Below are 26,893 nucleotides of genomic sequence, written 5' to 3' on the forward strand. Positions count from 1 at the left end.
CAAGGACGCTAAGCAGTTAGTGTGTACGAGTGAAATGAACATGACTTGAACACCCCCAAATGAATGTTTAGACTTTGGGTCCTCCCCAATATCTATAACCAGCACCAATGTCGATGGCTTACTGAAAAACAATAGCAACAAAATCACAGCTAAATTTTTTTTAGGGCCTTTCTGATGGGTAAGGCCTCAGTTATCCCTTAGAGTATGGGTTTAGGGCCCAAGAAAAATCACAAGTCTTCCCCTTCCTCTTCGCTTGGCATTTGAATATTAAGAAAATGACAGTGTGACTTAATAGGGAGTTATGAAGACTTGGATTCTTTGGCTGTGTTACTAATTGGTTTGTGCAGGTCACGAACTTTTGTAAGCTCCAGTTTCTATAAAACAAGGGAGTAGGATAGAACGAGATTTTCTTGGAGTGTGAAAAAAGCATAGAAAGCACAGAATACGCATATTTTGAAGCAAGGGGTGTGTGTGTGGGAAGGAGTAGGAGAGGCAACGGAGGAGAAGGCAGCCGCAGCCTGGCAGTGTGGCCTCCAGAAGGGGCTGTGACCTGCACATCCCTTTTCTCACCACTTGGTGGAGCCAGCTCCTCACCTTGTAGTTACAGATCTGGTTGGATATGAATCAAACAAACCAGATTTGTCAGTGCCAGCTGGTGGTCTATGGAGTAGGGGACGGGGAGAGAGCACTGAGGTGGGAAACCCAGCCCCTGGAATCTACGCCTAATCTTTCAAGGGAGAGATGTCACATACTGGGCAAGTCACTGGCCCCTCTCTGGGTCTCAGTGTCTTTATCTGTAAATGGAAATGGTTGTACTTAATGGTCAGGAAGACCTTCTGATCCCTGACAGCAGAGATTTTACAAAAATGTTATTGCCCAGACTCACATATGGCCATATCTCCAAAAACTGAAAAGGAAAAAGTAAAGTTCAGATTTAACCAAAGGTGATGAGCATTTTAAACAAATAGCTGCCCTTATCAAAGCTGAAAATCTAATACAAGGCAAACTGAAAATAAATGGTTTCCCCACATCATGAGCTGTAGGCCAAAGTGGGGAGACAGCATTAGCGAAATCATTACCGTTTGGGGGGTCTATTTATGGTACATACTACCTTATCCGAGCGCTCCCAGAATGCTTAGCAAAATGCAATAGAAATGGATCTAGTTTTTGAGTAGATAAGCTTCAGGATCTTTACATTTAGTTCTATAATAAAGAGATATAGTACGAAAATAGGGAGAGTGGAGGGTAAAACCTAAGTATCATTCCACTTAAGCCTCCAATTTGTGTTAAAATTACTACTTGTAGGTATTAAATTCTATATAGTGAATTGTTCTTTATAGAAATTTTGGTACTTGGGAATTTCTCCATTCAATACCTACAGAGACAAAGGTCCTAGAGAAAGATCACATACATACAGCTGCTTTTTTTTTTTTTTTTTTTTTTTGCGGTATGCGGGCCTCTCACTGTTGTGGCCTCTCCCGCCGCGGGGCACAGGCTCCGGACGCGCAGGCTCAGTGGCCATGGCCCACGGGCCCACCCATGTCCCCTGCATCGGCAGGCGGACTCCCAACCACTGCACCACCAGGGAAGCCCGCCACCTATATTTATTAAAAAAAGTTGAAAAACGCAGTTTTCAGTAACAATAGGCACATTTCAAGTGTTCGCGAGGCACACATGACCAGCGGCTACTGTACTGGACAGCACAGACACGGGACATTTCCATCACTGCACAGAGCTCGATGGCGCGCTGCTGTTTTAGAATCTTGCCTCAGGGGGGCTGCTACACCGGCGCCCACTGCCTCCCCAGGACCTCTCCGAGCTGGCAGTTTCATCTTCGTCATGACGGCTTAATTCAGTCAAAGCCTTGACTAGCCTGACCCTAGGACGTCCCCGGGACTGTATCCTACAACCCTGAATCTCTACCTCAACCCTTCTCTGCAACAGGGTTCTCAGAGAGCTATAGGACTTTATGTCAACATTATTTCTCAGGTCTTGAGGTTTCCTCTATTTGTACTTTGGAAACGGAATTATTTCCATAAGCTGTGAGGTTTTAGGGCTCTATGATTCTACTGATTTCAACAAAACATAGAGGGTTGATTGATGTTCTCCCCTATGAGCTGTCAAGAAATATGTTCCATTAGATAGTTTGATTATCTATCTATCTATCTATCATCTGTTGTTGTTTTGGTTGAGGGTGGGGAAGATGAGGTAGTTAAGGGTGGAGGAAGTATTTAGGTTGAAAGAAAACTTCAGTGGAATTTGAAACCTAAGGCCCACAGAGTAGGACGGTGAGCCTCAGATGCATTCTAATGTCAGGATTCCCAACAGTTTTAATGAGCAGAAGCTACTTCTACTTCCTCAAGGCCTGGCTATCATTCTGATTGGGTCTGAAGATGTTGGCAGGTAGGTCCCTCAGGACACGGGGGAGAGACACTGATGAATACTTGACTTCACCCTCCACTAGGAATTCTAGACCATTGCAGAGAAAGAAGTGTGAGTGAGAAAGAAGTCTGACAGCCACTGACTTAGAAAATTTAACGGGCAATACTTTACCAGGCAAGATTTCCCAATCAGCTTTGGTCCACTTGTTGGGAAAGCCCTGCTGTTGGGTATTTATGGCCCTGAGTGTGCTCCACTGAAACCCTCCACCAACCTACTTGTTATGAAAATCGTAGATCTCCTGGATGTTGCCAAAGATGATATGCTCCTTATTAAGGATCCCAGGGGGGATCTCCTCCACACCACTGGTCATTTCCCATAGGTAGGTCTGTAAGACAGCAACAGTTCCGTCACTGGCAAGCACTGCCACGTGAAATACACACAGAACAAACAGGGCTTCAAAGCTGTGGGGTAAGGCGCAGACTGGGAATGCATGTAGAGCCTAAAAAGTGAGATGGTAAGTAAGCAGAATGGAAAGAACGAAAACCTGGATGTTCCATTACTGTGAACTGTTGCTAGGGAAATTCACATCCCAGACTTTAGCATAGAACACAAACTCCACAGTCTTCTTATTTATGAAATGTGTTTGAGTCTGACTGTGTGTCGGATGCAGATTTTTAGACTCAACTTAAGTTCAGCGACTGTGTCATAGATTTTATTTTGAATTCAAGTGTGTTATATGCTTTTTTTTTTTTTTTTTTTTTGCTGGGCCTAGTTCCAGTCTGAGAAAAGTTTCTTTCCAAAGCACTTTAAACTCCCATGCGATTATTATTGACTCTGGGAGAAAGATGTCCTCTGGTTGGTTTTTTATTCTTCAAGCTCCGGGAGAAGACAGAGTACTGAGCTCCTCTCCAGGACTTGATGTGGCAAGGATGTCAGTTTCTAATATAGCTGAGAACTGATGACCGCAAGACTTACCTCTAAGCACTCGTGTAAGTCCCTCACATAAGCCTTCTCTGTCTGAAGCAGTTCTGCCATAATGAATCTAGAAGGAAGCAAATGGGCTTTTAGTTGGTTAGAGATGTAATACCTCCCTTCCTTCAAACTTCACCGGCATTTACGACATTCTTGAATGTCCTATTTTTCTACTTTACCAATATATGTCTCTTCCTTTGAGTCCTTCTCACTCTGATCATTTGCTCTGTGTCCCTTCAGCATGTTTGTGCTCAGCTAGTTCCATACTCTCTTCCCCTTTTACCCCCCCAGTTCTACCATGTTGTGATTCTGTGCTGATGTGTGTGCTCTCAGTTGCACATCTGTGTGTGTGTGTGCACATAAGCTTGTAATGCCACTCACACTCATTCTCACCAACTAGACACCAACTCAGCTTCCCATGTTCCTCTTACTGTAGCTCCCAGAATGATGATTCTTGCTGAGTAGAATTGCTGACTTACACCAAAACAGTTCACAGTCCCACAGGTTAAACCAGGTTTAAAAGCCAGAAACAAGATGCCCAAGACACCACCGCCGAGACTGGGGGTTAGCAAACTTTTTCTGTAAAGAGCCAGAGAGTAACTACTTGTGGGGCCATTCAGTCTCTGTCACAACCACTCAGCTTTGCTGTTGTGTGTGAAAGAAGCCACAGACAATATGTTAAAAAAGTAAGTCTGGCTGTGTTCCAATAAAACTATGAACAGAAAAGAAGTTCATCTAATTTTCACGTCACAAAATATTCTTCTTGCTTTTTTTTTTGTTTTGATAGTTTTCAACCATTTAAAAATATAAAAAATAATGTTTAGCTTACAGACTATATAAAACAGGTGGTGGACCAGATGTGGCTTGCAGGCCATAGTGTGCTGACCTCTTGCTTCTAATGGGGTTATTTTACATCACAAACTGATGTGCATGAGGCTGTGATCCAAGCACAGCACAAGCTAATGATATTAACTGACTACTCTTCAGTCTTCCAAAAAGAGAAGCTGTGCTGCACACATGCAAGGGGAAGGCTCCTTCCACCTTGGACCCCTAAACAACACAATGTACCCGTGCGGGCGTCCAACTCACGATGCGTGGCTTCACTGTAGTGTACCTACGTCACTTTCTTTCTTTGACAAATTTGTTTTAGAAATGGTGCTTCCTAGCTGGCATGTGATACACAATAATATCAGCACAAAATATATTTTTATATATTTATCTTAGATTTTCCATGTCATTTTTTCATGGAACTTCATAATGAGAATCCCTATTTACAAGGTGTTCCATCACATAAAAATTTTGAGAAGGATTATCCCGAGTGCCCCCGGTTGGAGATTTCAGAAGAAATATTAAAATGAGCAGCATCTTTTCCTGAACCTTTATCTTGGTGGGATTTTCCTTAAAGCAAAACTTTGTTCTAGCAGTGGCCTTTCTATTAAATTATTGATTTTAAAAATTCCCTTTTGCAGGAGTTAATGAGCCACTCTCTCGTTAGTCTTGCTCTATTGGTAGAGTGGAAAGTCCATGAGCTTTGAAGTCAGACAACCAGGAATTGAATTATGACTGTCATTTCCTAGAGGCAGGACTTGCTTCTCCAAGCCCCAGACTCCTTACTTATAAAACAGCTGATCACACAGGGCTGCTGCAAGGATTAAGCAAGATCCTATAAGCAAAGTTCCTAGTACACTGTAAGTGCTTGGTAAACAAAGAAAGAAGGAATATCAGAAGGGACGTAATCCCACTTGCTTTGAAAAGTTGTCTTTGATTTTACTGCCTTGGGTTCTGGCATGCCTCTACCTTCTCCCTTTTTCTCCAGCTGCTTCCTGCAGTTTTTCCTGTTTTTCTTCATAATTTAGCTCCACTACCCTCTACCCCGTTTTGTTTTACTTTCCACCCACCCTTTACCGTCCTCTGGCTATTTGGTGTCTCAGAGACAGCCCAGCAGGAAGATCTGGCCACGTGTTGTCTCCTCATTTCCCTCTCTGTTATGGGTTGAATTGTGTCTCCCCCAAAATGCATATGTTGGGTCCCAGCTGCCAGTACCTCACAGTGTGACCTCATTTAGAGACAGAGTCATTGCAGATGCAATTTAAGATGAGGTCATACTGGAGTAGGGTGGGCCCCCGTTCCAAAATGACTGGTATCCTTAAAATGGAGGGAAGTCGACACAGGCCTGTATTCAGGGAGGACACCATGTGAACATGATGATGGCCATCTGTAAGGCAGGGAGAAAGGCCTGGAGCAGAGTCTTCCCTCCCAGCCCTCAGAAGGAATCAACCCAGCCAACAGCTTGATTTCAGACTTCCAGCCTCCAGAAATGTGAGACAATACATTTCTGTTGCTTAAAGCACCTGATTCGTCATACTTTCTTACAGCAGCCCAGATGAAACATAAGCTCTGACTTCACAGACCAGCTTGAGTTTCTTCAGTTCCAAGGGACCTGTGGTCCTACCTCATTTTGATAAAATCAACTACAGAGGCCTTCTTAATCTTAGAACACACCATTTTTTTTCCAGCATTACCCAAAAGGAATGTCAAAATACTCTTCATAAAGCCCTTGCATATCTCCGGCTATGTGTAACTTTGTAACACTGATATAAAGAAAGCAGAGTGATCAAGACACGGTTTGTAAGGTTGACATGGTTCATTGTTTCTTCTGTCCAATGCCCTAAAGTTCTTGGTTAGTGTGAAATGTGGGTGGAAGCATCATGTCTGTCCATTCCAACCTCTGTAGGTCGTCATGGGGACACAGCAAGCTGTCTAAAGGGACGGGTGGCAATGAAAACCAAGCATAGCCATGAGGAGCCTGCCAGTCGGTGGAACCATCTCACGCCCAACCCCCTACATACTCTTTCTTCCGGGCTGATTTCCGCTTCTCTTCATTGACCTCATGGTTGGCATCCCGGAGCTTGACCTCACGATCTGAAAGGCTTGCTGGGATGATATCCAGCTCCAGGTCCTTGTTATCCTACACACAGAGAGATCGTAGAGGTCACCTTGGAGATGCTTTCGGAAAGCAACTTACCAGAGTTGGTGGAGGTGGGGGAAAGGAAGAACAGAGAAGGATGAGAAGATGGGGAATCCCACCAACTGCTACCCACAAGCACTCTTCTTCATGGGATAATTTTTTTCTCAAATAAGAGAAGTATAAAATGTTCAGGTCAAATGCTCAGGGATAATATCCACAACAAAGAAAAAGAATGTACACATTTTATAATTAGTGTCATAGTTCCTCAAGGATGTTGGGCCTGATTAGATCTACACACACACACACACACACACACACACACACACACAGGTCTAAGACTGATGATTAACCATTAAAACAGTTGTGAAACAGAAATGTAAAAAGATATAAAACTTTCATTTGTCAAGGGAAAATAATAAAAGTAAATATTTTTATTTAAACAAGCAACTTCCCTCGGAAATAGAAAGCTAAATGATAGAACAATTACTGAATTTTCTAATTGCCCATCCATGCTTATTTCAACCGCTGTTTGGTATTTATATAGAATAAAAACCTCTAGGAAAAAAGTCTCACAGGTTAAAGCCTGGGGGAGACGTTAGTTCTCCCAATCTTTGTGGTTTGACCACTTTATTCTCTAGTCTGCTCTGCTTCAGAGTATGAGCCTATTTAAAGATTTAAGAATTAGAAATCCTAGGATTAAATTGCCAGTCTGTATTTCGCTCTTAATTCATAGGTTAATGACCCCTATTATAAAGAAGAGATTAAAAGTCAGTCTTCCTTTGCTTCCTGGAAAATAGTACTTCTTTTCAGTTGAAATGTCAAATAGACTTTATACAAATTGCATACCTTATTCTTGAAAGAGCACTATTATACACACTGAGGACTCTAATCATTTGCTGATTAACATAATTGGGTGGAAGACAGTACTGATGAAGCCAAGATAAAGGGCTTAATCCTCAAAGTCAACAGTTAACTCTACACACAGAAAAGCTCTGTTCTGTAGCCACAGGCCCTACCCCTGGCCAGCCAATTTTGCACTGTATATAGCACCAGTCATGGAGAGCTGGAAGCCAATGGCTCAGCAAGATCCAGTCCCTCCAGGAGAAGGACAACACAAGGCAAGTGCTCTAGGGGTCAACAGCTCAGGAAGATTCCTCTGCAAACCCAGCTTCCCTCCACGGCAATGAACAGCAGTACTGAGGGAGGTAAGAAAGGAGGACGTCCCAGCTGGGCAATCCCACACCTACCTCTGTGTTGACTCCAAGGGCTTTCTCCAGAGAGTACCGGTACTTTCCCATCCTCAAGGAGAAATCTCTGTAATGCTTGTCCACCGTGGTCACCCATTTCCTGATCTCTGTGGCATGAATGTGGCCTTTTTCCACAAAGCTATCGGCCAGCTGAATCAGGAGTTTCACCTTCTCCTTTGTTTGCTGCCCCAAAAGATGGTCGTAAGTTACTAGCTTACCTTTACTATCATGGCCCTTCACTCCAGCCCTCTTTCCTTCTTCACAGAAGCCATAGATACCCCAGAGCCAGACTGCCTCCGTTTATATCCCAGTGCTGTCACTTACTGGCTGGGAGGGCTTGAGCAAACTACTGAAACCCTCTGTGCCTCAGTTCCTTCATCTGCAAAATAGGGATCATAATAGTATCTATATTGCAGGGTTGTCGTGAGCATTATATGAGTTGACAATGTAGGATGTGTCTGGAACACAGTGTTCACAGTAAAAACTCAGTAAGCAATAAATGTTAGCCAGTGTGGTTATTGATGTAAGAATCTCTTTCATTAATATAGCACTTTATCAGTTTACAGAGTATGTTCATGTTACATCTGAGACTCGTTTGAGTCTTAAAGCATCCCTAGGAGGCAGGTGGAGGGAGGTGGTACGAGTCTCTTTGAGGCTTAGAGAGGCTTAGGGCTTGTCCAAGTTCATACAACCTGTAAGTGATAGAGCCGTTTGCCTCTGGTCCATAGTTTCTAGTTCTCCCCCTTTACTCTACTGGCCTGAAGGAGGCTTTCTAAACATCAGGTGAGTTGGCACTGCCAGGATGTACAGAAATCTAACTAGCAGATTTAAGAGTAAACTCTGTCCCTTTCACCACCAGGATCTTGTTTTTAGCTTCCTTGAGAGAGAGCGAGAGAGAGAGAGAGAGAGATAGAGATAGAGAGAGAGAGAGAGAGAGAGAGAGAAGAGTGAACAAAGCTAGTGTCCATCACAGGGCTAAGTGAGGTGGAGCCCTGACGTGGGTCAATTTCATTTCTAACAAGAGTGTGTTCAACATCTACTCTGTCCACATCACTGTGCAGAGGGCTGTGGGGAAAGCCCTGGGGGGTAAACAAAAGAAGAAAAAGAGATTTCCACCAGACTGTCTATATCCCTAGAGGGACAAGATTTTCACACAGAGTAGTTCAATAACTCAGGGCATTATGTAATTGAATGTCAGAATAAGAAATATGTATAGTTAACACGGCAGGAATTTTAAAACAGGAAAAAAATGAAGGTGGGCTGGCAGGGGCAGAAAAGGTGTCATGGGGGAGGCGGGACCTGTGCTGGGTAAGATATGGAAACAGAAGGGCTATTCAAACAAGCAAACGCTTGCTCAGAAGAATATTTACATAATATTCTGAGAAGTAATCTTTTATCTTTCCGACTGGGGGAAAGTAGGTACAAGGTTTGGATCATGCTACGATCTGGGTAATTGAGGGAAACTGAGACAGAAAATCACTGGATCAAGAACAGAACAGACAGGGCTTCCCTGGTGGCGCAGTGGTTGAGAGTCCGCCTGCCGAGGCAGGGGACACGGGTTCGTGCCCCGGTCCGGGAGGATCCCACATGCCGCGGAGCGGCTGGGTCCGTGAGCCATGGCAGGTAAGCCTGCACGTCTGGAGCCTGTGCTCCGCAACGGGAGAGGTCACAACAGTGAGAGGCCCGTGTACCGTAAAAAAAAAAAAAAAAAAAAAAAAAAAAAAAGAACAGAACAGACAGAAGGGCCTTTCTTTCTTTATGCCACCACCCTCACCCGTGCCTCTCCAGGCTCACCCACAGCCCCTCCCACGAGAGACTGACCCTCTCAAGAACTGCCAAAGGGAAGCTTCTGGCCAGAGAGGCAAGCAGAGAGAACTTGGTCCCCCACGGCCAGGGCTCCCGCTCCCCAGCAACTCACTCAACACCTTCGAGCCTCTCCTACCTCAGCACAGTGGGCTGGGCCCCAGGGCTGGGAGATAAGGAACCAGAAGAGCTTCGGTGTGAAGGAAAGAAGGTAGGTATGAGGACAGGAGAAACACCTCCTTAGCAACGAAAAGGCAAGAATAATGGCGCTGGGACTCGGTTAATACAAGATACCTGGTATTCCAAGGACTTCCATTTCTTGCATTTAGGGCTTCCCCTCTAACCTGGGAAACAATTTTTCTTAGGTTTGTCACTTACTTAAGACAGTGATTAATTTTTGTAGCTATAATCAAGAAATCCATCTTCATATAAAATCTTGGACACACACATTTATTCTCTGCTCTTGGTAAGGAGACTTGAGCACGAGATGGGGGTTTATAGCCAATTGGTAGCAGCAGTCCTACCAGAGCAGCCCTACAATTTCCTATCAGAGGAAATTAGATCCTAAAACATCAAAACTGATTCAGAGTCAACAGGGATAGTGGCTTGTGATCAAGAGCATTCCAGGTATGTGTGGGACCCAGGGGGAGCAAACAGACAGTGAAACTGGCAGCGTAGACAAGCTCTTCCCCACGCGGCCTCACGTGCCCACGTGACCATCTCCACTGCTCTCCGTGGCCCCGAAATTCCAGCCATGTTAAATAAACCTCACCTGCCCCCCACAATGTGATGAGTGGCTCCTCCTCAGCCCTGCTTTCACCCCAGTGGCCCTCCCTCACCTCTCCTCCTCCCCACAAGCCGAGTGGGAGGTGCCCTTCCCAGGGTTCCCACAGCACCACACACACGCTGCTACTTCGGCGTGTATCATGCTGAGTTATTTATGTCTCCTTCATTAGACCATGCGCTTCTAAGAGATGAGTGTGATCTTATTCATTTGTAGCTCCAATGTCTACTATGTATACCATAATAATAATAATGTTGAGTAAATGGATAAGTGCGTAATTATTGTGCTGGGAGGTGAGTAAAATTAGACCAGCAAGAATTGAAGGTTTACACTGGGAAGAATTAGATGAAAAGATTTGGCCCCAACCATGCCCACGGCCCCTACTGAGAGCAGTCTGAAGTGATTTCTTATACGTGGGTGACTACGGTGGCACCGTGCGACCCGCCCCATGCCTGGCTACCGCTGATGAGATCAGAGGTAAAACTTGTCCCACGAGGGCAGCCCATCAATATGCAGCCAGTGACTTCCAAGGTGTCCTGGCCTAGAAGCTCTGACTAAACAGGGACAGGGGCAACATGCTGGGTCAATTAAGCTGGTTTTTCTGGGGATGTGAACTGTAGAGACAGGGAACTGGGTGGCTGGGTGGAGAGTAGAAGTGAAAGCAAATAGTAGAGGAGAGAAGGGAAGCTGAATCACAGTGGTGGTAGTCACGTATGCCCGATCTCCTGAGATGAACTGACCCGGAAACGTGGCTGCTGGAACTGCCCTGGTCTTGGGTGACATCCCAGTTTTCATCTCCAGAGGTGAGACTATGCCACGTGTCTTGTTCTTCCCATTGGGCTGAGTCATTCAGCTTTTCCTGCGCTCCTTCGAGGTCCAGCCGCACAGCTTCTGTCTTCTTTATTTCCACATACAGCCATACAAAGTCTTTTCCCCTTCTAAACTTAAGCCAGCTTGAAACTCAAATCTTGCCACCAAGAAGAGTAACTTATACAGACTGATAGAGTGGGGGTCAGATTGTAGAGGTGCTTGCATGTTAGGTTCAGGAGTATGGACATGATCTTGTGGACAAAGGGAGCTTTTGGGGGATATAATTCACTTGGGCCTGGAAATTTAGAACACAACTCACTTATCTTGGGATTCTTGTGTCCCCTAGTAGATATTTTGCCCTTTCATTTTCAATTCTATGTTTTCTGCTGGAAAAGACAGAGGTTAAAAATAAGGGTTCAGTAGTTTTATTTTTCTTATTTTTTCTCTTCCTTCCTTCTTTTGATCAGTTAATATTATATCATCTTCCCCTAATCAGAGCACCTTACTCCGAATATAGTTTGTAAAAAGCCCTTTTGGTATCTCTTGAAAATCTGACAAGTCTTTAAAATTTAGCCTTCTTGACATATTCTCATAATCTAATTATAAGCATCCAATTGGCCTTTCATTGCTGACCTGCCTTGTACTTATTGACATATTCTTTGGGGGAATGGAATTAGTGTGCTCCCTGAGTGGGAAAACCGTTCCTTGAGATGTATCTTCATATTCATTCCACAGGAGAAAGATCTGCTTGTTAAATATGAAAAACTAAACCTTTCAAAAATGTCTATCACATGTGAGCTATGTTCATTCCTCTTAAGAGTCTCAGAAACGGAAACATGACCATGTTTTATCTGAACTGTTTAGATTCTACTTTTCTCGTAGAAAGTGCCTCTCTGACAAGCCCAGTGTTCCTTTTCCTGGCTATCTGAATTCAAAGACATCATTTAGTTCAGCTAAAGCTCCAGTCACTTTCATTATCACTTAATTCTCTTTTGTTAAGAAGAAGCTAGTCCAGTTTATCTTATAGCTTCTTTCACTTTCAGAGATAAAATTATCAGTTTAGAAAAGCGTTTTCTCGACATCATTACTCATCGAGAAATGTAAATGAAAACCACAATGAGATACCACTTCACACCCGCTAGCATGGTTATACAAAAAAGACAGACGATAACCAGTGTTGGAGAGGATGTAGAGAAGTGAGAACTCATATACACCGCTGGTGGAAATGGAAAATGGTGTATGCACTTTGGGAAACTGTTTGGAATTTCCTCAAAAAGTTAAATATAGAGTCGCCACCTGACCCAGCCATTCCACTCTCAGGCATATACCTAAGAGAACTGAAAACATATGTTCACACCAAAACTTGTACACAGATGTTCACAGCAACATTATTCACAGTAGCCCCAAACTGGAAACAATCCAAATGTCCATCAACTGATGAATGTGTAACAAAATGTGGTTTATCCATACAGTGGAGTATTATCCAGTCACAAAAAGGAATGAAGTACCGATGAAGTACTGCTACAACGTGGATGAATCTTGAAAACACTCTAAGTGAAAGAAGCCAGACGTAAAAGACCACGTATTATGATTCCATGATTCCATTTACATGAAGTGTCCAGAACGGGCAAACTCATAGAGATAGAAAGTAGATTAGTGGTTGCCAGGGGCTGAGGGGAGGGGAAAAGGGGAGTGGCTGCTGATGCATATGGGGTTTACTTGGGGAGGGATGATATATGCCGGAACTAGACAGCGGCGATGGCCGCACAACCCCGTGAACGTACGAAAAACTACGGAATCGTAAAATCAGAAGAATCTAAAGAGTCTTGCTGTTAGAAGAAATAGAGTTCTTCCAGATGTCAAGACGATTAAGCTTTCCTATCACCATGTACCTTGACCCCTTATAAATTTTGAAACCAACAGTAGGAAAATATCATTGGCATTCTTCTAACTGGGTTGTCCACAGCATACCACAACAAGAAAATCTTGTTTTCCTCTTATCCTCATCCAAATTCTCTTTATCTTATTTTTATTCTCACATTCGTATATGGCTACATAGAAGGTACCTTTTTATATTCAGTGTTTCTTCTACTTGATCTGTTTCTTTGGAACAGAGTATAATAATTCAATATACTCAGTATACTCTGTCGCTCTGTTCAATCATGAGGGCCACCATACTTACTGTCGTGCGGTTTAAGGTCAATTTGGTTTCCATTTCAAATTCACTTTATTGGTTATAAAGATTAAAACCAAAGATGGCTGGCTAAAAGAGGTTTGCTTCTGGTAAGTGGGACTGCAGTGGGGCCGGAGGCTACTGCCTTTCATCAGAAGGTCCCCAGCTGGACTTGTTATCTTGTAGATATTCTCATAACAAATAGCTCTGAAACTTGGAAATGATAGATGGGAGGATGAAATCCCATTAAGAGAAACAGTTAAGAGGGAGAGAGAACAGAGAGAGAGTCAAAGTAAAAGAATCATATTAAATAGAGGTTTGGGGAGGAAGCATTGTTGAAATCTACCCAAACTTCTTTTTCTCTTATGTTCTCAAATATCTGTAGCCTCCCTTCAATGCATAAGATATAGTTAGGTACGTGAATAAAGCATGGTTCTTGTCCTTTGGGATCTTGCAGGCTCATACAGGAGATAACGCTGCCGGGAGGACAGGATGGTCCAGGTCAGGTGCCTTAAGGGCTGCACAGACAATGTCTGCAGTGCAGGGATACGCCGATTGTATCTGGCTTGTAGGCAGGGACACAGAGGAAGAGGCACTGAAGTGGGAAGGCGGGGTCTTCTTAAGAAGTACAAATTAGAGAGAAGGGAAGGATATTCTAGGCAGAGAAATAGTATAGAAAAGATACAGAGGCAAGAAAATAAATGGTGTATCTCTCGGAGGGTAAGAAAATAATATCCATTCAGCTGGAGCATAAAATCTGCATAAACACATTAACTGAAGATACAGTGGCAGTGGTGAGGTGGCACAGTCGTAGACGTTGTTGAGTGTTGCCTAAAGGCACTGCATAATCATTAAAGCTCTTGAGCTGGGTGGTAATCTGACCAAAGTGGTGTTTTAAAGATGAACGCCAGTGAAGGGCAGGATGGGTTGGAAGGAAGGAAAGGCCAAATGCATGGAACCCAATTAGGGTGACAACAATGTGAATAGAAAAGAGAAAGACAGGAAGACTGTAAAGGAAGGATGAATTAAATTGACTGAACGGCTCTCCACATTTCCACTTCAGTGATGGACAGACTCTGATCCTAGGAAGCTCTGGGTTTCTGCCGTGATCCATCCTACGTCAGTAGGATCACCAGTGGATCTGATACTATTCAGCCTCTTAGTGGTTCGTTGTTGACACTATTTGGAGAGGGGCAGATAGGTGCAAAGTGGGTAATTCAAAACCATTTTCATTTGGATTTGAAAAGGGTTCTGTGCGTCTGCCACCTCCTGGGCACTGTCTGCACTAGCTGGTATTGAAAGGAATCTCTTATCTGAAATGACAGTCCTTCACATTGGGTGAAAAGGTCCCAAAGCTCACAAGTGTGCAGGGGAAGGCTCCCCACTATCAAGAGTTCAGAGTGTAGGATTCACAAAGTGGATAACCACTTCTGAAATACCAGCTCAGGAACGAGGCTAAGGGGCTAATTTTGTTGCAGCAGATTAGAGAGAAATTTGCTGTAGTGTCAGAGGGATCTCTGGATAAGGTAGGCATTAATACGTTGCCCCGCACCCCGACTCACGAAGGCTCCTCTCATCCTGGGAATAGCATCTGCCCTATGTGGAAGTGATGCCAAGGATGGTCCTCCATGGCAGGGAGCCCCGTGTGAGGGACAAGGATGCTACAAAGAGGGAACTGAGACATCAGATTTCACTCAAAGCCAAGGGTCCTCCGATCAAATCCTGGCTGGGAAAACAGATGAAAATGAGATTTCCTTCTATTATATTATTTTCATTCTCCACCTCGGTGTGAATGGGGGTGTGAGCGTGTGTGGTACGTGCACCGGTGCATGTTTTGCTCCCCAGAGACTTCAGCCTGGCTCATTTGCAGGGTGAGGCCCGAGGGAAGTAGTCAGCTCCGGAACCTGCTTTGTGAACCCACACACAGCCACTGGCCCTTCCCAAAAGGTGGACTTCCCAAGCCATTCAAATTTTAAGAATATGTGGCTGATATTCCCACACAATGTGCATTTCACATGAATACATTCCTTTGCCTTATTTGGTCTGAAAGAATACAGCAGATTCCAGAATCTGGAGCACGAAGATGAGTACCGTTTGGAAGCACAGCGTGTAGGAGTTGAGTTCCTGCATACAGAGGCTCTACCAAAAGCTGCATCTCTTTGGATGTTCTGGTCTCAAAGGAAATGATCCTACCTGTGTGTCCCCCGCCTTGCCTCTGTAGTCAAGCATTTCTGTGTACAGAGGCTGTCCTCCCTCCCACAATGTGAAATTGGCCAGATTGAGGAGTGCTGGGTGGAAGGGGAGGGCTCCGGGATGCTTCCTACCTTGGCAGGCACCCTGAACTCTCCATATTCCTTCAGCAGCTCCTGAGTCTCCTCTGCGGTCTCCCCCGGGGAGGTATGTGTTGAGAGGTAATATTCACCTGTTTCTTGGATCCAGTCCAGCGCCTGTAGGAGGAAACAACCCATTCAGTGCCCCAAAAGCCAGCTGTTAGTAAGAAAACATTCCATGCTCTGATGTGAAGGTTTGTAGTTTGGGACGGCATGATGGACCTAGGAAATGCCGGCACGATTCAATCAGTATGTAGCGTGGAAGCTGACTTTATGAAAGAGCCCTCCCCTGTTAGAGCTGGAACAACCCACCAGCAAAGAGAGTGTCTTGTCCATTGGACTGGGGACCCTTCTAGGCCAGGCCCAGTGTCATCTATGAGTTAGAGCAATCTGCCCCCAGCATCTCCTCCCAACTCCTGGTACCAGACTCTGAACAGAGCGCCAGGTGAAGGCTGAATGGCTGGTCAGCACAAGGATGCTTTCTTCTTTCCATCCCCACCTCCCATCTCTACTCTGCCTGCTCCTATGACCCTCTTGAGGACTGTCCCAAGTCTTGGTCACCTAGGCCTCTGTATGGTCCCCAGAACTGAGGCAACGCCAGGGAAAGCTCTGAACATACCTGCTTGGCGCTTCGCTCAAACACCACGTATTGCTGGCACTGGTCTAACCGCCGCTTCTTCAAGGTCCAGAAGTGCAGCACACGGTTCTCCCTCTGTAAGAGCTCACTCAGGATGGCTGCAGGGCAGAGAGATGGGCGCTGGTCACAGGAAGGTCCTGAGCAAATCTGACCGGCTGCTTCAGCCCCGCTCCCAGGTGCCAGATAACTGAGACCTTCAAGTCTCCCCATCGGACTGATCCAGCACCAGAAGCAAGGGAGCAAAAGTTTGGTCCAGAGAGCATTTCCCAGAGATCAGGGAGACTGGGGGAGGGCCTGTTGATGAGGTGCCATCAATGAAGGGGGGAAGAGGATGTCCCCAGGGTGACTTAAAAGTGACTCTGATTCTCTTCACGCCAAAGCTAGTCCTTGATGATAAGAGACCTTGGGAATGATCGGTGCTGAAAATAGTAGCTAACATAACGGGCGCCTGGGAGCCTGCAGAGAGTGAACGGACTTGACAGGAACACCAGCCACTCTTGAGGGCTTCTAGGAGAGGGCCAGAGGGGAACGGCATGAGGACTGGGGTAACGGCATGGATAGCCATGTCACTTGCCACGAGCTCTGTCCCATACAAGGGGCTGTGCACTTAGCACTTCAACAGCACAATCTCAATTTTAAAACCTCTAAATTATGGGCCTAGGGAAGCTATGTTGGAATCACGTCATCACGGAATCATGTCTCTAGGCCCAAACTTCCATGCTGGTTGGGACCGATCATAAGAAAAGCTAAAAGCTGTTCTCACGTCATCTCTAATGAAGGTGAGTGCGAGGATGTGTACAAGGCATGGGGCACCACGGTGGCCGTGGGAGCTGTTTGTCCATGTCATGTCCCCCCCTCTCTCTACTTCCGTTGTTCTAGAAGCAGCTGGTTATGTGGGTGGATTTCTGAAGCGTCTAATAGTCTGTTCTAAGCTTGAAGCAATAAAATTTATTTTGTGTTGTTTGCCTCCTGCTTCCTGCTAACTATATCAGATACTAATAAAATACACAATAATGATGCTATGGAAAGCTAACACTTATTCAGTACTCACTATGTGGCAGGTACGTATTTTCACAGTACCTCAGGATGCATGGACCACTATTATCTCCATTTTACAGATGAAGAAACTGAGGCTTAGAGAGGCTAGGAAACTCAACCAGGGTCAGTCAGATAAAGGGGTAGAGCTATTTGACTTAAGAGCCTGGGTCCTTAGCCACCTTGGTCTACCGAGTTACTGTGCTCTACAGAAAAGGCACAGCCCAAATTGCAGGGCTTGTACTTAGAAGTTTTTGTTGATTTTGTGTACTTTTAATGCCCTATGGAAGTTTGGCTCTCTAAGGACAGAATCTGTCTCTCCTCTCTTAGGCTGAGAGCTTTTATGGTCCCTATTATTCACCTCTCCCTATATCTCTGCCCTTATTATGTAGCTTTTTAGTTCCTCCCCAAAGAGACAAAGTGTACTTCCTCACCCCCGAACTCAGGCTCAGTCACATGACTTTCTTTGGCAAATGGGCTGTTAATAGATAGGACACAACGAGGGGCTTGAAGTGTGCTTGTGCACTTGAGCTTGCCCCTTAAACCTCTGCCATCACCTCTATAAGAAGTTCTCGTGGGTAACCGCTGCCCCTTCAACCAAAGTCCCAGAATTAATCCGCATGGAGCAGACAAGAACCCACCCTGCAGTGAAGGGGCCAAGCCAGCCAGACATGCAGCCTCAAGCAGAATCGCATCACTGAGCCCAGCCAAGGCAGCTGGTCCCCAAGCCAACACAGTCATTGAATGATAAATGCTTATAGCTGTAGGCCACTGAATTTCAGGCGTTGTTATGCAGCAATAATTGCTCCTGTAATAAAAACTTAAAATAAGTGGCACTGGTTTTGGGTCCAGGCAGCAGGTGGAAAGGAAATGGCTATAGGAGAGATTGTAGGTCCCTGTTCAGGTGGAAGCTTCCATTGGGCAAAGACAGTGAGAACCTGTGTTTCCTTTATTACTCTTTTTGTCTCCTAGTCAGAGTTTTGTTCACTGAGGTCCCTCTGTGGTGGCTGAGAGAATCAATCCAGCTCAGGTGAAAATCCTAATGAGTTTCAGGTTTCATTTGTGCCCCATCTGGTAAACTTTCCTTTGGGCAAACCCTGCCCTGGCCCCACGAAGGTGCGGCACATCCTGCTCACCCTGGGTGGCTGCCCCTCTCGGCACACTGGGGCGGGGGTGGGGTGTGTGCACTCTCAGCAGGCAGCTGGCCTCACCCGAGCTGCCACCTGCACTTGGACATCAGAACACAGGCTTTGAAAAATCTGCAGGAAGGGGAAGGTGACATAATGCTAGCCAGCCACAGGGCCCCTCGGCTGCAAACAGGGTGGCACATCTGGGAAAGGAACGCTGCTTCCCTCTTCTCTGTAGGGATCTCTGATTACTAAGTTTAATTTTCCCCAGTGGCCTCTGATCTTCACACCTCCTGAGTTCCTTGAGCAGGAGAGAGGCCCTTCCCAGAGGTCAGAGCTTCCCTCTGTCTGCTCGGCAGCTCGCCAAGCCTGTCCCCACTCCCCACGCCAAGTCAGCGTCACTTCCCTCCCTAGCCTTGGTCTCTGGGGTTGACTAGTGGCCATGTACTGCACAGTGTAGATACCTAGAGACCATCTGTCATTTCAGAAAATGCTATTAGCGGTGTTCTCAACTCTTAAGATAAATGCAAAAGCTCTGGGGAAATTTTATAGTCATTTTCCCATCCCAAATCCTGAGGCATGTTGAATCGCCACCACCCACACCATCCCACGTCACACTTCTTCTCATGCAAGGAGAAGAACCAGGAAATCTGAGGTCACATGAAGACCAGGTACCCAGGCTCTGGTCCATGCGGCTGAAGTGGCTCGAGGCCGGCAGGGCTTGCACTGACCTTTCACTTGCTGCTCGGGTCCTCGGGTGTGACTGGCGGCACTGGGCATGCTGACATTGTTCCTGTGGATGTACTTGAGAAAGACCTCAGCGTTCCGCCGTGCCAGGGTGCAGGCCTGAGAGAGACAAGGTGTGAAGCCCCACACGTAAGTCCGGGTCTGGTAGGGGCACATGATCTAAGACACTGGAGAAGGGGTGCTGGTGATGATGCTTCTGGGGCTCTGGGGGAACAGAGCCCTGGGGCAACTTCCAGTTTATGCATACTCCAGTTCCAATGCAGGACACTCACTCACTCTTTTGTTGAGTAAAGAAAAGCTCCCTGTGCCTCTCCCCTTTCCATCACAGACAAAACCAGAAATCAGCCACCCTTTGACTACTACGTGTTGATTCAGCGTGACCACCTGAGAGTGACTCTCAGGTTGGTTTCCCTCTGCCACCAGAATGCCTCGTATATGACCACTGGGGTAAGCCACTTTAACATTAGCTTAATTTAGACTTGAGAAAGCAAATTTAGTGATCAAACCTATTAACTGTATGTTCCAAATCTATATGGAAATTGCCCACATTTTAGAAACACATTTGTCCATCAAACCCACCCCCGCCTCAATAAGACTACTAAGGATCCTACTGCTGGGAAATATCAATCATGTAAAGGGGTAAGAGCCATTGTACCGCCCCCTTAAGACTCACAAGAGCGGTGGGTAGCAGAGAGGACAGGTCTGTCCCATGCTATTGTACCCAATCCAGGCCCAGCAAGGGCAGGAGTCATGAAGCAAGTCAGGGCTAGGATCTAGGTCTACCGACAGAGTACTTCTAGTTTCTCTCAAGACAAGAGATTTTCTGAATTTCTTTAAAAAGCAGTATTTTTCCTGATGGTAGAGGTAATACACGCTAGTCCATTAATTTTCAATCCACAGTTTTCAGAATTAAATTATCTCTAGACAAAACTGTTAACTTTTAAACGTCTTTATACTTAGCATCTGATTCTACAAATCATATGGTAAAAAAACTACTTTAAATGTTGCATTCCCAACAGTGGCTCCTGGGAGCTCTGGTAAAAGACTGCTAGTGGGTCCTTCCACTCTGAGGCCCGTGAATTTAACAGCTGGACAGTGGTCCAAAGCTAAGGAATCCAAAATCAACTAATGTATACACATGGGGAGCTCGAGCTTCCGTCCATTGGGCTTGTAATTCCCACAACAATAAGGAGTTTTTCAACTGTGGTTTTAGGCACGTATGGAAAACATCAGAACATTTTCTTTTTTCCTTCTTCAAAAGAAACATTTAATTTTATGAAGACATACCTTTATACTTCTATTTAAAATATCTGACACGCCCTACATAAATTGTTTTCTTTTAAACTTTGTTTCGTCATAGGGAAGACTTTTAAAATCATCTTAAGCCCTGTATGGAAGAATTTCTATTTAATCTTATTAGCTGATTACTAAGAGGTTTGATCAAATGCGGGTACAGATACCAGATAGACGGGAGAAGGGCAGGGAGAGGTCATCTTTAAAAAAGAATAAAAATAAAACTTAAAGAGGTGGTCAAGTAGAGAAAATCCCTAATAAAAGAAAGGCAGTTAATTACAGAATTGTAGAAAATCAGTGGCAACATGTCAGGGTATAAAAATTCTCTTTTGTGCTTTCAGAAACCTGAAAGGAAGCAGAACACGAAAGCAGGGAATTTGAGAGAAAATGGAGCCTTTAGATAAGTTTTAACACTGAAGGCTCTGTCAGAGAGAAGATCAAAGGCAGGAGGAAAGAGGCTTAGGAGAACTTCCCACACCAGCTGAAAGCTATTAAGAGCAGGACTGTGCTTCCTCTCTGGGAAGCTAAGGCTCTTTTAAAAACAAAACAAACAAAATAAGGTATCTCTCTCTTCATACAGCACAATAAACAGTGTTACATTCATTGGTAATTGGTAATCATCAGACTGATAAATAAATAAGATGTCTAAATGTATTTCTTTAACTCTTGCCCTAAATTTTGCATCATCCATTTATAAAAGATGTATTTTAATAGTTTTCTATCTAGGCTTATATATTTCAATTAAAATATTTTTATAGATAAATGAAAGTAGGTATTTTTCTCACTTAACATCAATGGGATATCAGGATATTTGTACATGGCACCAGTAGAAACGAAGCATCCTAATTGCCTAATTACACAAAAAAGTGCTGAGAGAAATAAAGAATGTTTGAACTGTAACCTTTCAACTTTTCAAATTAACCAGCCAATAGCCCCTCTACAAATGCCCCCTTTAGATAAGAAGCTAGAAAATAGAGGGGTATGGGAAGCCCACATGAAGCAGTGAGAGAGAGAGACAGAGAGACAGAGACAGAAAGGAGGAGGCGGAGGCAATGGGGAGAGTGAGACAGCAGATAAAAACCAAGACTAAAGTCCCAGACCTTGGATGACAATGTGCTCTCACCTTAAGAAAGGCCTCCTTTTGTTCCAAATGTTTACTGATGAGTGGGATGACGTGGTCGATCTCTGCTGCTGGCCCCAATTTATCTCGTCCACCACACCAGTCCTCATCTCTCCGGTATTCTTGCTCTAAGCTCTCCAGGACACTACAGACCTAATGAATCATGGAGGAAAAACTTAGTAATTTAATCATTTAAAGGTCCTATTTTATGAGGACCTTTAGCTAAGAGACCCCTACAGAAGTGACATTTTTCATTCAAATCTAATTTGTAGACTTAGGTGCACAGTGCCCCTGAGACATCTAAGAAAAGTCCAGGAGGCAGTGAGAATCCAGCGTCTGGAGCTTGGGAGACAAATGACTACCGAGATATGGATTTTGGGATTATCTTCTGACAGTTGATAGTTGAAGGCTGAAGCTATCGGGGTTGATGACATCACCTAGGGATAGTATGCAGAGCAAGAAAGGAAGAGAGACTAGTAATTTGGGGGTTTTCAAAGTGTTTTTATATATTATATTGCTATAACCTTATGATACGTCTATGAATTAGGTAGAACGGGAGAAAGAGGTTTGAAGAAGATAACTGGGTTGCCCAACTATCTGTCCTTGCCCTACAGGAAATAGCCTCAAGTAGAGGTAAAGGAGGAAGTTGCCTATGTTGTGTGACTTATGGGCCGTAAATGAATGTTACCTTTTCCCTCCCTGGGGAAAAATATTCCAGCAAAATTGTTTCAAGGTACTACTATAAGGCAATGACATCTCCAGGCCTGCTATTATAAAATGCACATTTCCTTCAGAGGGATAACAAATTTGGGTTGACCTAAAAGATAGTTAAGATGGTTTTTCAGTTCTAAAAATGCTGAGAGGCCATGCTCTAAGTGACCTTATAGATGAACTCAAAAGACCAAAAGCATTTCAAATGGGGCTTAGAGGGAAAGTTAGGTTGAGTGCATCAGTAGGAGACCAGGGCAGCCTAGTGTCAGGGCTTAAGGAAGGATGCAGAAAATAGAAACTCATTCCTATACTTTCCTTCAATAGTCTGTGGCAGCAGGGGAGAGCAGCTCTAACTACCCTTGGCCTCCTCTGTCTGGGAAAGGCATCTCTTTCGGTGAAGGACGTGGCATTGGATAAGACGCTTTTTGAGTTATGAACTGAACTGAAAAATAAGCTGAAAGATGTCCCAGGCAGAACACCCCCATAGCCTACATGCTTCCCATGTCGTGAGGAGGCCTATCCCTGAACTCCAGCTGGTTTCTTTAGCACCACACACCTCTCCTGTTGCAAGGCCTGAAAACATGCAGGAGGCTCACGTCGTGAGAGAAAACAGATTATACACACACAAAAACTTTAAGAAAACGAGTACTTGACACCTATCCCATGACAGTATTGGACTTAAAACCGATCAATTTGGGAGCTAGAGGAAATGGAAAGATTATCCAGCATAAGTCCTCTAATTTAATAGGTGAAGAAACAGAAATCTAGAGAGATAAAGTGACCTTTGGTAAGGTCATTTCAGGGTCAAATTTCCTGACTCAATCTACTGCTTTGTCCCCTTCAGCATCTTGAACCATCTCAAATTAAAATCTGTATACGATATTAGACAGGGGTTAAGCCTCATTTTTTTCATATGGATATTCAGTTGTCTAGCACCATTTGTTACAAAGACTTTACTTATTGAATCGCTTTCTCAGAAATCAACTGACTGTATATATGTGGGTCTACTTCTGGAACCTCTACTCTGTTCAACTGTGTCTATTCTTACACCAGTGCCATTCTGTCTTGACCACTGCAGCTTTAGGGTAAGTCTTAAAATCAGGTAGTGTAACTCCTTCAACTTTGTTCTTCCTTTTCAAGACTGTTTTGGCTATTTTAGTCTCTTTGCATTTCCATGTAAATCTTAGAATCAGCCTATCGATTTCTATTAAAAAAAAAAAAGCTTGCTGGGGTGTGATTGGGATGTGCTGAATTTACAGATCAACTGGAGAAGCTCTTTATCTCGTTAGTTTGCTGCTCCCACTTCCGAGGCCATCAAAGACATCATTTCTCTGAAACACTGAAAGGAGGACTGAGAGAAGGTCTGAAGATGAATACTGGCTGCAGGGCCCTCTGACAGGCATGTTACGTTTGCTCTAGATAGACTTTCCCATGGTCCCTGTAAGTCACCCAGAGGAGAAGGTTTCTCTATTTCTACCAGGGAGTGATTTGAATGAGGAAATTATTTTATACTGAATAAAATTACTCCTGTCTTAAACCTCTGTTTCATGAAAAGAGTCCCCTAACAGCACCCAAATCATTTAAAAATCCTCTTAGCCCTTGCGCATATTGCTGTACAGATGTACTAGTAATGGGTTTGCATTTTTATGGCCCTGCTGTAGGTGTCTCCTACCTTTTCTCCCACAGCTGCACCATCCTACCAGTTAGGCTCACAGTTCTCCAATGACAGAAAGCTGTGTCTCCTTATTAGACTGGGAACCCCATGAATGAAAGAGCTGTGTGTTTTTCAAGCAGTGCATAGTGCTTGACTGTGGTAAATTAGACTGTGTTCAGCAAATTGTCACTCTCCTCTCCCAACCTTCACAGGAGACATATACTGCCATGCTTGGTTGATGTTGGCTTGACCATGTGACTTGTTTGGTCAAAAGGATGTCAGAGCACGTGACACAAGCAGATTTGAAATGCACTTGCACAGTAGATTTTGGGTTCTTGCACTCCTGCTTTTCACCATAAATATGCCTCAGGTAGCTGCTGGTCAAGAAGGAGAAATATAGGAACAGATCCAGACCCAACCTGCAGCTTGGAGCCTAGTTCTACCAAGCTCAGCCGAGATCAGCTGAACACCGGATACTTAAACAAAAAATATGTGCTTATTGTTTTATACCACTGGGTTGAGGGGTGATCTGTTACACAGCATTATTGTGGCAAGAGCTAACTAGTACACCACTCAAACTTGGCACTCAGCCTACACCTACCCAGTTTCTACTTCAACACCGAAATCCTGTGAGGTTGAGAAATTTGTAAGAAACAAATCACATAGTCCACTCCTCTAATGGAAAGGATTATAAGGAAGCAAACCATGGTATTTCCACAGATCATTCTTCTACTCTCAAAGGCTAGTACTGAGAGGAGTGGCTTCTTGCTGAGGAAGATGCTGCAGATTTGCAGTGTGAGGCAGAAAACAGTCCTCCGTCAGTCTCAGCCCCACACATTCCACAGCCCTCTCCCTCACCTGCTCAGAAGTTTTGTAAAAGGCCACTGAGGCATTGACCAGTTTCAGCCGGTCTTCCATCTTCAGCATAAGCTGCTGCCAGTGGAGGGCCACCTTCTCGGCACATTCCCGGATGGCGTCCGCGTCGTAGTGGCCAGCCTGGAGCAGTGCCTCAGCTTTCTGCTGTACCTGCAGGGCACTCTGGTGTGTCTTCTGCAAGGAAGTGGCATGAAAGAGGGACTGGGCACAAGGGGAGGAGAGAGAGGTCCGTGGGAACGACCCAGGCGTGGTATGGGAGGGGGTGGAGTGAGGCGTGAGTGGAAAGATGCAGAAAAGTTAAAGAGCTTTAAATGACTGATTCAAACATGTTGTCATCATTGTTTCTTAAGCATATTTTTAAAAAGAATATCAAACATTTTCATTAACTAGTTGTTCAGGTCCCTATCTCCTGCCCCTACTCCTTTCTCTTTACTTGCACCACTCTGCATTTTAAAGACATTTCAGTTTCTGTGCTAGAGAAACGCAGTTGTGTATAAATCTGCTTCCTGATTGATTCATCCATTAGTTAAATTTCCTTTTCAAATCTAATCATAAAATTATTCATCATGAATTTTCAAAGGAGGTTACTGCTGTAGTCCCATTCTGCAGATCAAATAAACACAGCCCATAAAAAAGATCCCCAGGTCACACAAATCTCAACCAACAATGCAATCATTTTAAACATGAATGATCAGTTTTAAAAAGGTTCCAGTATAAGGAAGACATTTGGCAGGTTAATAAAGTAGAAGAGTAGCACCTCACACCATCTCTTAGTTACCATGGGAAAAGAGCAGCACAGTAGATAATTTAGCTTAACACATCATCCCACATTACTACCTTACTTATGTTTGCCTTTAGGATAATCTATATTGTAGAAGGTTTGTTTCTTATTCAGGGTAAGTGTCATTCTCTGAGTTCACTTTAACTGTAGGGGGTGGGGAGAACAGGTTGGAGAACTGGGTGGCAGGGAGAGAGCCAAATGGGATCACAATTTATTAAAATAAAGGACGGATGTGGATGAGCCATACGACTTCAGAGAGCTAATATTATCCCAACTTCAGCTGCTGGAATCATTTCAACCCAATGGCACAGTACTAATTTGGCCTTTGCACTTTCAAAGTAGAGCTTAGCTGGCAGTGGAGAAGAGCAGCTAGAAGCCCAGCACCTCACTCCAGAATGATTTCTGCCCTTCTTGGGCTGCAGTGTTGGGACAGTTCCCCAGAGCGAATCCATCCGCACTCCTGTGTGTGAGTACAACCTCCCCCTCTTCTCACCTCTGTCTCCCCCTTCACCTTCATGGCAGATGGCAGCCTGTCTAGAGAGTCTATCAGCCACCTCCTGGTTGCCCTCCCCCGCCCCACGCCTGAATCTGTCCTCAGTGTTAGCTATGTTAGCACGACCTCCTCCAGCAGCCTAGACTCCTTTATTCCCTGGCTTTGCCCCTGAGTCGGGCTTCAGTCCCGATGACCACATTAGCATCTGGGTTCCTAATTGCTGGATGAAGCTAGAAAAATAAACTAACAAGTAGACATGATCCACTAAAAATCCTTGGTTTCTTTCTCTGTTTTACTTATTGGTACCATTTTCTTTTCCCGCCTCCTCAATGTAGAGGCACCCCAAGGTCCATTCTTGGTTTTGGTTCCTGTCTGTAGAGTTCTCATCCTTTCCCTTGGCTTCTATCATTTCCTCTTTGTAAATGGCTCTCCAATCTATATTTCTCGCCTGATATCTGAGCCTCGTCTTTAATTGTCTTCGGATGTGAGGGTCAGCTGCCTGTCACACCTCTCACCTAGGTCAGTAGCACTGATTCGGATGATCTAGCTGCCTGCCCCATGTTAGTCATTTACAAAGATGCATTCTCAGGAGAAGTGAACTATCTTCCCAGAGAGAAGAGGAACCCTTGCCAAGGAATGAGAATGGCTTTACTGTCCAATCAGAGCCTCCACCCTCCTCCCAGATGTCTGCTCAAGTTCCACACCTAAACCTAAACTCCTCCTCCCTCTGAAACAGTCTTCCACGGCAGTCCACCATCCTGTTGATGGTGCCCTCCTCACTCCATCTAGGACCACAGTCTTGTCATCATCCTTGCCTGCTGCTCCTCGGCCTGAAACCCAGTCCAGCTCTCACCACTTCACACCTAGGCCTCTGTGGTGGTCACCTGACTAGTCTTCTCCTGCCTTCCATTTCTAACCCATCGAACCCGTCCCTTACATTTCTGACAGAT

General features: G+C 44.7%; 1 protein-coding gene across 16 annotated transcripts in view; it reads right to left on the minus strand.

The window, feature by feature from the left end:
* The window catches only part of KALRN (kalirin RhoGEF kinase), a 642,647-nt gene that overhangs the window by 236,659 nt on the left and 379,095 nt on the right, over positions 1–26,893 (minus strand). For 11 of the 16 annotated variants that reach the window (XM_079922555.1, XM_079922558.1, XM_079922554.1 and 8 more), the window contains exons 17-25: positions 24,652–24,870; positions 21,432–21,581; positions 19,000–19,114; positions 16,089–16,204; positions 15,464–15,586; positions 7,570–7,752; positions 6,204–6,322; positions 3,358–3,424; positions 2,658–2,767 (exon numbers count right to left, since the gene is read on the minus strand). In XM_079922555.1, the coding sequence (XP_079778681.1) occupies positions 2,658–2,767; positions 3,358–3,424; positions 6,204–6,322; positions 7,570–7,752; positions 15,464–15,586; positions 16,089–16,204; positions 19,000–19,114; positions 21,432–21,581; positions 24,652–24,870 (1,202 nt within the window). The remainder of the gene's footprint in view (positions 1–2,657; positions 2,768–3,357; positions 3,425–6,203; positions 6,323–7,569; positions 7,753–15,463; positions 15,587–16,088; positions 16,205–18,999; positions 19,115–21,431; positions 21,582–24,651; positions 24,871–26,893) is intronic. The other 5 variants (XM_079922559.1, XM_079922557.1, XM_079922563.1 and 2 more) reach the window with 1 other exon arrangement.

Source organism: Stenella coeruleoalba, assembly GCF_951394435.1.
Source record: "Stenella coeruleoalba genome assembly, chromosome: 5".
NCBI classification, from domain to species: Eukaryota; Metazoa; Chordata; class Mammalia; order Artiodactyla; family Delphinidae; genus Stenella; species Stenella coeruleoalba.